Raw genomic sequence first — 11224 nt, forward strand, 5'->3', positions numbered from 1 at the left:
GTAACTCCTACATTTGAACTCATAAATACTTTTTCATCAAATAAAAGCCTAGCTGTTAAACCTTAGTTCTTGTAAGTAAAAAGATAAATATTTACTAGCTAGCAAGTAATGTTTTTCCTTTGCAAGCAAGAAGCCCATCTACAACCATTGTATCAGATAAATGTGCTGTGATGTTTGATGCTAGCAAGGGTTTTCGTGTTATTCTGGGATGTCTTCTTGCAATAGTGTTGTGTAAGCAATGTGTATGGATGAAAGCGCATGTTAAATGGCCACTTGCTGACACAGGTAATTGGAATTTGCTCCACTAGTATCCTTCTTAATTAACATAAAAGGGGATTTGGGTCTCTTTTTGCCCTTAAGTACTTTAAAATCAATCTATATGGATGCTTTATCCAATAAGAATATCTCCACGGGAGATACGCTTACATAATGTTTATACTTCAGTGCAATTTGACAGCTTATCGAATCCTTTTACACTCGCAAATAACACTATATGCTGTGTATATTTCTGCCATGTGCATTGTCCACTTTTATTTTTCAACCTTTTTTGTTATATTAGAGTATAATAAGTTAGAAATTAAAGATCAATTATTATTCTACTGTAACCCATGTAAATGATCCACATAGACCTTGGACCAGATGGATAAAAAATAGTCTACTGTTGATAATTTAAAGACAACATTTTAATAGACATCTGAACAAAATGTACATGTAAGATTCTGAAAGGGCAGCTGGGTGGCTCTTCAATTGATGTTTTCAAGTCCCTGTAAAATAAAAAGGGGAGCAATTTGAAATACCTTCATTAATGATAATATTATCAATGGTAAGAAACTTTACTACCTTGGCTACGTAGTGTACACCATTTCCAGACACTCTCTTGTCTCGCTCCATCAAATACCATTGATAAGGAACCCGCGCAATCCTCTTTTCCTAAAAGAAATATAGAAGGTGGATAACATAAGCAGTGTGCAAAGATAACATACTATAGCAAGGGAGGAAGAAACAAAATAGTAAAACGCGTGAAAGCATTTACGCGTTACGCAATGACCGTAAAGTGACACATTATTAAAAATAAATGATTTTCCTAATCACTCACCTTTCCACCGTTTGTGAACTTCTGGATGTAAGTAGTTGCAATACCAGGAACGCACAAACAAACTGTCATAATAGCAAAACCGGGCAAAATTTCATACCACATGATTGTGGTGAGATTTGAGTTTAATGACAGAGGGAAAAAACTGATTTAGCACGAGTAATGCAGGGTTTTGCTAAAAAAACCTTCGAAAAGTGCCGTCTACATGGGGCAAAATGTCTGCCCTTCTGACGGTCACGATAACAACTTCCGTAACGTTTAATCCACTTCCGCAACTGAAAAACGTGACAGCGTCGCCCTGCGTTCTGAGAATAAAATATTGTCTGTGCCAATTAGCTAAACTTAAATAAAATATCCCTTAAAATTAGCTAATTGACTCATTTTTATTGTAGGGGAGACCGGGTATAGTTGTAACACGGGGAGAGTTGTAACACTACCAATTCCACGAATCGGGGATACGATAGGAGTCATGTGACCATTTCAGTTAAATAAGGCTTCCTTTATGATCCCACATGGAGATTTTTCAGTCTGTGCTGCTATCTCTCCTGAAGCTACAGCAGAAAATCTAATTCTGAGGTAAGAAAGTAAAAAAAAAAAAAAAGATAACATTTTGTTTAGTACTTCTACTGTTGTAGATAATGTTGTATGAGTTATATCAGGTCAAACTGTAGTTTCTCTAGTAAAGAATGGTGTATCAACCTCCTCCCAATTTCAAAGCACCATGCTAATACAGCTAGCTAAAGAATGGGTGACAGTGGCGGGGTAGTTTGTAACACGTGTTTTGAACACACACACACACACACACACTGTCATGATTCTGCTGCATCATGTCATGTTTCTCTTAGTGTAGTGGCAGGATCATGACAGAACCTCATGTTTAATGTGGAGAGGCAGTTATTGTTGTAATTGCCTTCCATACGCTCTCTCCAGGTCTCGTCTCTGTTCCCATCCTCTCGTTATTGATTAATGCCCTACACCTGTTTCCCTGTTGATTTGCTCCCTTACTTAATGCCCTTGTGTCTTCTGTCTTGTGCTGGTTCATTGTGGGTTGTGTGGTGAGTTCTTGTGTCTTGTACTCTAGTTTAGTTATTTGTAGTTCATGTCAAAAGTTATTTTAAGTCTTGTTTAAGTGTAGTTAGTTTTAGTCCTGTCTTGTTATTGTATCCATGTTTTGTTATGTTACCCCCACGTGGGTCTTTGTTTTATTATTTATTAAATATGTTAACCCCTTACCCGCTGTCTGCACCTGGGTCCTTTCTCCGTGTCTCACCACTCGAGAATCATGACACACACACACACACACGTACAGACAGACATGCACACACAAATGTTCACATGTACATGCAGAAAAACACACAATATGCTCATGCACTCCCCATATTTTATTTTATTGCAGCCATTCATTTAAAATAAAACTGTTGTTTTGGCATATCACTTGGAGTACCCTAAGTTTTTGTGCATTTTGTCTACCTGTTACAATTTACCCCAGTATGTGTTACAACCTACCCCAGTAGTGGGGTAGGTTGTAACAAAGGACCACCTTGTATTTGTCATCATCTCACAAAGTCTGTGATATAGTTGAATAAATTTAAAGTGTTGTCATTTGTAGTAGACAACTGTGGGTACTTTGCCTAAAAGTTTCAGATGTGTAGCCTAAACAAAAAGGTAGTTTTAGGTCCTGAAGAAAAAAGTGTTACAACCATACCCGGTCTCCCCTATTTATTCATTTATCTATCATTTTATCGAATAGCAAAATCAAAGAAAACAGTACGAATGATCAACGCCTATGCGATAATCTAGCCGATCCACTCTCTCTACGTGCAATAGGCTTACGCTTACACAGGGCTGTTGTTTAGTTTCTTTTTAATATGATATTTAAGGAGATTTAAATATATTTAAGTATATTATCCTCGGAAGTCCCAAATACTAAACTAGGCGGGATTTTTAAGCAACAATAGTATCTAAGCTTCTACTTATGTGACAGCCAAGCTAAAGCAGAGTGGAAACTCTTCGCCTTTTTTCATAGATTCTTTGCAGCTAAAGCTTTAGCCGGTCAGAGACGCCTGCTGGTGATACGGAGAAACAACTGCTGTGGAAAGTTGGCCACTGGATATAGCTCGACTCAATACACGTACAAAGAGATTGTTGCGAAAGTTAACAAAGGATCATGAAGGAGGACAAAGAAAATACGCGTCCTAGAGATCGGAAATTGGAAATAAAGTGTGATGAAAATGAAAAACAAGAGAAGCCAAATAAAGAGAAGAAGGAGGCTATGACAAAGGTAACGTTAGTTAGCAAGCTAGCTTGCTACGTTCCTCATATAAATGCGTTATCTAAAGCTCTACTGGGCATTTGTTCAAATACTGTGGATTGTTGTTTGTAAAGGGGTGGAAATATTATTTCTATTTATTATTCGCTATTTTATCAATCTTGCAGCTCAAGCTGACTGAACCTGATAAATATTTACAGTCTAGTTAGCAAATCCCTCTGTCAAAGTTTTCCAGTGACGGCCGCGGGTTAGCCATCTGTTAGCACAATAATATAGAGATTTCATTAAATTAGATTTTATTTTAGATATGTGTTATGTTTTTCCCATGTAGCCACTTACATGTTTATATAATATCTACCCTTTACAGCAACAGTCTGACTATATTTATCATGTACGTATTTAAGTGTATAAGGTGTTTTATGAGTCATTTTAAAACTGGTTTCTGATCTTTATTTTTAAATTAGATTGTTATCCGACGTCTCCCTCCCAGTCTAACTAAAGATGAACTAGTGGAGCAACTTCAGCCTCTTCCTGAAGTGGACTACTTGGAGTTTTTCTCTAGCGACTCTAGGTTTGTGCATCCAAAAATTGCATCATAAATGATCATGCATAAATAAACGATATGCTCACATGAGAAATAAGCAAGATATGTTTGTTATTTGCAGCCTTTTCCCTCATCTCTTTGCAAGAGCATATCTGAATTTCAAAAATCAAGAGGATATCGTTCTCTTCAGAGACCGCTTTGATGGCTATGTCTTCATTGATAATCGAGGTTTGGTTTATGCTTGTCATTATAGTTTTATGTGAGTTCATATCAATATTGTTCAGGATGCAGTTGAACTGTAAAATTTTGGATCTTCTTTTTTCCACATTATAGGTCTGGAATATCCAGCCGTTGTTGAGTTTGCACCGTTTCAGAAAGTTGCTAAGAAAAGGAACAAGAAAAAGGATGCCAAAATTGGAACAATTGATGATGGTGACTTTTCCACTGTGTTTGTTGTAGTTAAAAACAATAGTTAACTTAAAAAAGTTAATATAATATATTCCTGTTTCTTTGTAGATGCTGATTATAAGAAATTTTTGGAATTCTACAATGGGGATGAAGACAAATTTCCTTCCAACCCTGAGACTTTGCTTGAGGAAATAGAGGCCAAGACGAAAGAAAACAGTTGTGAGTTTCTGCATAAATTGCCAAACAAAACAACTTTATTTACAGTATTCAATCGTATCAGTCACTAATTCTAAAAATATATTTTTCCAGCTAAAAAAACAACCCCTCTCTTGGACTTCCTTAAGAATAAACAGGTAAAATAAAGTGTTATCCTGAATATATTTTCATGTATGCATTAGGTCCAGGTCATTTGGTGTCCTTTCCTTGTGTTACGCAATACTGCATTTGTGGTCTGCTCATTTGTTCTCATTCTGTCCTTGCCAGAGAATAAGAGAGGAGAAGAAAGAAGAGAGAAGACGGAGAGAACTGGAACGCAAACGTTTACGAGATGAAGAGCGGCGTAAATGGAGAGAGGAGGATAGAAGAAAACGAAAAGAGACTGAGAAATTGAAAAAAGGGGAAAAGGGATCTGAAAAAGATAAGGACCAATTAAAAGAACAGCCAAAAATCAAGGTACATGCATCTGATTCCTGTTGTCTTGCATTGTGACATCATTTATTTTGCTAAATATGATACATGTAAGATACTGACACCTGTTGCTTTGTCTCTTAGCTCCTGAGGAAACCAGAGAAAGCAGAAGAGGGTGAAACTGAGAAGCCAAAAGAAAAGCCCAAGAAACAAAGAGAAGATCGAACTCCCGGAGGAGCAGATGTGAAAAAACGACAGAATGGGGAAGTCAGAGAGGAAAAGGCGGGCAAGTAAGTTGGCTAAACTAGGGCTGGAAAGAAATATATTATAATTAAGAAATGATGCACAATTATTCTGAGTCATATTTCTTTAACAATTGTTATTGAATTTAAAGAGCATATGCAAGTGAACAAGTAACATATAAGTGTCATGCAGCATGCAAAATGTGACACAGTGAATATTTCAGGAACATGAATAAAGTAAACCTTTCACTGCATGTGTAAAAATACATTAAACAGAGAAATGCAAAAATATTGGAGTATATTTAACTCCATTATATGTCCATTATATGTATATTCAACAGCAAAAGATATAAGTAACTAAAACAATTTAGGTGTCATTCAGTTTTTTTAATTACATGCATGACAACGCAATCCAGACTATAAATGTATGGACACAAAATCCTAATCCCAGGACACAGTTTGGTATTAAATACTTTTACCATCTGTGTCATGCAGATCAGAGGATGGTGGGCATAAAGATTACAGGGACCGTGACGGAGAGAGAGAAAGGAGACAGAAAGATAAAGAACGCTTTAAAAGACAGGACGAGGAGCGGAGGAGGAGAAGGGAACGACATGATGGAGAAAACACATTCAAAAAGAGAGAAGAGGAAGGGAGAAAAGACAAGGAGCGCGTTTGGGAAAAGAGAAAACATGAGAATGCCGGCGAGTCCACTGGGCATGTAAATTTTGAAAAGCCGTCAAAAGAAAACAGAAAGGATGACAGTGCCAGAAAGGATCGTCTGAGAAATAAGGTAGTTGCATTTTTTGACATGCTAATAAATCTCTTGGGTTTGGCTTTTAACAGTCCAATTTTTAACATTTCTGCCTTAGGATCGACCCGCAATTCAACTGTACCAGCCTGGGGCGAGGAGCCGTAACAGAGGAGGTGGTGTGAGTGGAGGAGATGGACAGGAGAGGGTTGATAAAGAGCCGAACATTTCGCAAGAGAAAGAGGCGGAGTGAGGAAATGACGCTGTTCAAGCATGGCATGATTACTAAAGAGAGTAGGGGCTCTGTTCTGATCGGGGCAAAGTTACATCTTTAAAACACGGTGCTGTCATCATAAGAATTTCCCCCACTTTAAAAAAACAACTCTCTCGCAATGACATGAGAGCACATAGCCCTCCAGTGCCTGTATGAGCCCCCCAAAGTTTCTGTTTATGAGCAAGGCAAGGTGTAATTCAGTTCCCTGAATGCTGTAGATTTCAGAAGCGGGGCATAACAAAGAGAGACTGTAAAGTGATTGGACCATGATAACTTTAAAGTGACCTTACTTTTGGTACACAGCCAAACTTTTACTTCACATGCTTTTCTGCTTCATTGTTTGTATAAGAGGTCTGATCAAGCTTGCTAGACCTATCACTGTTCCACTGTAGAAAATTCATATTGCGCCTTACCTAAATCTCTCAAACCAACAGCGCATCTCACTTAAGACAATCAGTAATGTTTGTTTTGACTTCTTTTAGCATGGATGTAGCTTGTGAAAAGCAAAAAACGTTTTTGTTCTAAGTAACTTAGAAATTGGTCACTTGGGGGAAAAAGAGCCATGCTTTATGATGCCAATGCCTTTACAACTGTTTGTTCTTTTGTGTGAGTTAACAAAATGATATGCAACAACAGATGTGGCCTTCCTTAATTTTTGAACCGAAGCATATCACACCAGTCGCTGACAAAAATGCAACTTGAGACTAGCTTGGTTTGGATGTGCTGTCACTCAATTGTATGTTTCCATAAATAATATACCACAAACACAGCTTGCTTTCCTTTTGTAGTTAACAAAACTCTGTTTGTTTAACTCTGTTAAAACTGTGACGAAAAATTCAAAAGAGAATAAATGAAACTTGTGTGTTACTTCAAGTGTCTTGTTGAATTATTTAAAGTAAAGTTTAGTTAACGAAAAACAAAGACTCTTACATCTACACCCTCATGTTATTCCAAACCTGTATGACTAATCTGGAATTACATTTATGCGTTTGGCTATAAAAAGATTTTTGGTATACTTACAAGTATGTGCATTTACCTGGGTTCCAACTCACAACCTTGGCTTTGGTAGTGCCGACCTCTAACCACTGAGCTACATGACAACTGTAAGAATTTTGGTAACCATTGAGACACTTCTCAAAATATCTTATTTTAAATGCCGCTGAAGAAAAAGTCAAATACATGTTCAATATATAGTCAAAGTCAAATATAAAGGAGGTGTGAATGAAGATATATTTTATGTTTGGAGAACCATCTCTTTAAATAAGAATGTAAACATTGGTTGTGCTTCGTGGATCCACTTGGTGTCGCTGTGATTAAAGCAGCAGGTTTGTGTCCTAACGCGGATATACAGCACTTGTGTTGCCCATGGTTCCTTCTCTTCGATTTCCGCTCTGGAACTGAGCGGATTGCGATCTCAAAAATGGTAAATGAAAATCATCTAACATCCTCGTTTAAACAGTTATTTTTGTTCCCCTGTTTTCCATATTGTGTGTCAGTCGAAGTTATTGATATGCTGGGTCGATCATTTACGAGATTAACGTACGAAAAATAATAGATTTGTCATAGGATATTTGTCACGTCTGCGAAAGTGCCGGCGGCTCGCTAACTTCAGTTATTGCGTATGCTAGTCGCGCATGCTAGCCTTATGGCTTCATTCTTTCACTTTTTATTTATTTCAGGCATCGCATAAGACTTTCAGGATCAAACGCTTTCTCGCCAAGAAGCAGAAGCAGAACAGGCCGATCCCGCAGTGGATCAGGATGAAAACTGGCAACAAGATCAGGTACGGTATAAGGGTTGATTCTGGTGTAATGAACAGTTTAGCACGTTCACGTCTGAGGGATTCACGCTTTGGTTTGTGTGTTTCTGGGATTGTGTCTCATGTACTGTCCCTGTCAGTTAAAGCAGGACGCAATTACAGTGCTAAATTTTGTGTTTGTACTGCCATTATCCTGCTGAGAGTATTCTTCTGTTACAGAGTCATGAATACTGTCATCATGTATGACAAGTAAATGCTGTTTCAGAGACATTTTTTGACTCTTGTGTATGCAAAAGTGATTTAAATTTGTTCTGTCTGCAGTGGTTATTAAATGCTAGGCCTTTGCTTGCCTATTTGTGATTATTGCCATCGAAGTCAAAGTTTTGTTTAAAATTGTTTCATGCACATTGCTTAGAGAATTTCCATGGAATTCATATTTGTGTTTGTGTTTATGCAGGTACAACTCCAAGAGGAGACACTGGAGAAGGACCAAGCTGGGCTTGTAAACACAGCTCATTTCAGCATCCCCCTCCATCTGTTCTCTGCCAGGACCACCAACTCATCCAGAGCTGGAAAGAGGAATGCAATGAGGAACAGCTGTCTCTCTTTTGTACAGATATTCTGGTTATGTCCTTGCAAAACAATAAAAGATTTGTTCTAGAACTGATATTTTTGCCACTTCATTTTGTGAGTAATTTAAATGCCATATTTCACATTTTTACTTGGTGGTTTTCAAACCGAATGTTGTCGTGCATAAATCAAGAGAGATTGAGATTTCTGAGATTGACATTTTAACTTCCCGTTTCTTGAAAGATTTCTTTATTCCACATACCAAGAAACAAAACCCTTGTTCAATTCGTACGTTTTTATTCAAATAAATATGACCGCAACCGTGATCAGAAATGTGGTTGACAAGATTTTAGCAAAAGTACAAGCTGTACTGCAGTTATTTTATTACAAGTAATTGTTTTTACTTTCAGCACTTAAAGCATAAAAGCATACAAGTCAGGATTTTTCTTCAAGCAAACCTACGTTATATAAAATCCTTTTGAAAGATGCAAATCTCCAACCCGTTCTCCCCACTGAAGTGTCCACCTTAACTTTATTTTCTTGATTGTGTTGTTCTATTGCCTGAGCTTCACTTACACTGTTGTTGTTCACGTTTAGAAACCCCACAGTGTGTTCGTCATCCCAAGCTCCAAGAAGCTCCTTCATTTCTCTTGGGGCGTTATCCTTAAGATATTGCCACGCCCTTTTACCATTGTAGTCCATGACTTCAATATTAGCACTGAAAGCACCGATCAGTATCTTAACTATCATGTACTGGTTATGCATGGCAGCCACATGAAGAGGTGTCAGACCTCCACTGCCTCTCAAGTTAACATTCACAGGCAAGCCTTCTGTCTCCGCATGTTTGAGAAGTCGAATCAATGGTTCACCCTTTCCATTTTTGGCCAACCAGTGTAGCGCTGTGTAACCACTGATGAAGTCTTTTCTGCCCAGCAGACTGGGGTCTTCAGCAAGAAACTCCACCATGGTGTCATAATTCCCATCTACAGCAGACAGCATCCACGCGTGCTCCATGGGATCCAAAGCCCAAAACGCAGAGCTGTTGGCAGTGTCGTTTAACCCATCGAGTGCGTCTTCACAGTCCTTTGACGACAAGCTCGAGTGTCCGGATGACAGAATACTAGAAAGTCCAGATCTGTTATTCAGAAACAGTTCTTTTAAATACTTCTTACGCATAGCGGGGGTGAGAGTGCTCTTCTCGGAAGCATCAACTGATAGTCTCTGGGAGGCGCTGCTGCCCGGCTCACATAACTCCGGTTTCTGAAATCTGGATCTGCGAGTGGAGGCGCTGAACACTGGAGACGCGGGTCGAGCGCCGTGTCTAGATAAGCGCTCTTCAAGAATTGAGCGGATTTGGCTGGTTGTTCTGTTTTTAGGGGATCCAGAATTACTTCCAGCATTTCCTAAATCTTTAGAGTCTGTATCTTTGGGTTCTTCCGATGGGGCATTGAACTGTTCCTCTGACACCACAGGTCCACTGCTGGCCCCAACATACATACTGGCAGAATCAGGGGAAGTTCGTTTTTGCGCTCGTTTAGATAAGATCCAAACTGAAGTGGCTTACATAACCGAAAATCAACTTCTCTGTGAATGTTCAAGATAAAAGATGAGAATAATGTTTTAATGCAAATAATTATTGCAACAGTATTCAATATATCATGCAGTATTGGTAAATGTTTGTGTAAGAGGAACATACGTTATGCATGATTTTGTTTTCTCGAGCAATTCCCTAAAGAAAACACTAGCGCTTCTTCCTCATTTTTGTTCCCCTTTACACACATAAACAGATATTTTCCACGATGATCTTTGCTATGAAGTTATTTTTTGAATTTAATTATAGGCGAATATTATATGGTATCCTAATAGCGTGGTGTTAATCCAAAAATACAACTTTTTGCTTAAGAGACGTTCCCGGACGTTTTACATATAAAAAGTAACTACATCAAACATCGTGATCGAATTCTTACATATTACTAGAATGATCAGTTTATTGAAACAAAGTGAGACATGGTGCATAGCCCATCTCAGGTAAATGATGCCTGATACGTGATGGTATACGTGCTCTCTCACCTGTTAGCGCCTCAGAGTAGTCCTTTTGTGATGACGTCTACACACAATTCAGTCCAAAATGTTCCTGTGTGTAGTGCTTCACAAAGCATTTAACATGCACACGTAAACTTCCGAATTTTCTTTCTGACAGAGAGAGGCAGACAAAGGTCTTTTAGCTAATCGAAACTATTCGAGTGTGCTTTCCTCATCGTGGCCATTTCCGACGCACCAACCCTCCCCTATAAATTTGCAGATCCAAAGTTCACGCACCAGTAACTAAATAAACACCCACTACATTTCTGACCATTCCGTTGGCTGATGCAGAGAGGGATGTCAAACGTATTTTTGAAAGAGACACTACCTCATTCAATTATTTTTACATTTCACATTTGAATAAGAGAATTCGTTAAACGGAACACAAGCGCATTTTGCATTTTCATATATAACATTCACCACAATGTATTATACAAAATAATAGAGAACCCGTCACTCTCTCTCGTTAACACGCGCATGCTCATTGGCAATAAAAAGGCACATGAGGTGGAATGAATTGACAGAGGCGCAGCATCCATAACTTTCAAAAAACAACTCATACTTGTTGCAAACTGACTAACCACTGTATTTGTCAATAAAAAGCG

The 11224-nt window shown here is 38.3% G+C and overlaps 4 protein-coding genes across 5 annotated transcripts; 2 read left to right on the plus strand and 2 right to left on the minus strand.

Moving 5' to 3' along the window:
- Positions 1–665: 665 nt before the first annotated feature.
- On the minus strand, positions 666–1322 carry ndufa1 (NADH:ubiquinone oxidoreductase subunit A1). Its single transcript, XM_079479667.1, has 3 exons — positions 1097–1322; positions 841–930; positions 666–764 (listed from the first exon to the last, which is right to left on the minus strand). Exons 1-3 carry the CDS (start codon positions 1196–1198, stop codon positions 744–746), a joined length of 213 nt encoding a protein of 70 aa, XP_079335793.1. The 5' UTR covers positions 1199–1322; the 3' UTR covers positions 666–743.
- Positions 1323–1402: 80 nt separating this feature from the next.
- Positions 1403–7079, plus strand: upf3b (UPF3B regulator of nonsense mediated mRNA decay). The gene is made up of 11 exons (XM_079479666.1): positions 1403–1669; positions 3120–3374; positions 3827–3933; positions 4028–4134; positions 4240–4338; positions 4423–4533; positions 4624–4667; positions 4798–4986; positions 5086–5231; positions 5679–5976; positions 6056–7079. Exons 2-11 carry the CDS (start codon positions 3261–3263, stop codon positions 6185–6187), a joined length of 1347 nt encoding a protein of 448 aa, XP_079335792.1. The 5' UTR covers positions 1403–1669; positions 3120–3260; the 3' UTR covers positions 6188–7079.
- Positions 7080–7589: 510 nt separating this feature from the next.
- rpl39 (ribosomal protein L39) lies at positions 7590–8632 on the plus strand. Its single transcript, XM_079480502.1, has 3 exons — positions 7590–7631; positions 7888–7991; positions 8425–8632. The coding sequence occupies exons 1-3, from the start codon at positions 7629–7631 to the stop codon at positions 8471–8473; spliced, it is 156 nt and encodes a 51-aa protein (XP_079336628.1). The 5' UTR covers positions 7590–7628; the 3' UTR covers positions 8474–8632.
- Positions 8633–8752: 120 nt separating this feature from the next.
- Positions 8753–10921, minus strand: sowahd (sosondowah ankyrin repeat domain family d). Of its 2 annotated transcripts, XM_079480501.1 has the most exons (3): positions 10608–10829; positions 10234–10306; positions 8760–10121 (listed from the first exon to the last, which is right to left on the minus strand). In XM_079480501.1, exon 3 carries the CDS (start codon positions 10032–10034, stop codon positions 8973–8975), a length of 1062 nt encoding a protein of 353 aa, XP_079336627.1. In that variant the 5' UTR covers positions 10035–10121; positions 10234–10306; positions 10608–10829; the 3' UTR covers positions 8760–8972. The 2 variants fall into 2 exon arrangements, with proteins under 2 accessions (XP_079336626.1, XP_079336627.1); XM_079480500.1 differs by lacking the exon at positions 10234–10306 and having other exon boundaries at positions 8753–10121; positions 10608–10921.
- Positions 10922–11224: the final 303 nt, after the last annotated feature.

Source organism: Barbatula barbatula, assembly GCF_947034865.1.
Source record: "Barbatula barbatula genome assembly, chromosome: 18".
Classification (NCBI taxonomy): domain Eukaryota; kingdom Metazoa; phylum Chordata; class Actinopteri; order Cypriniformes; family Nemacheilidae; genus Barbatula; species Barbatula barbatula.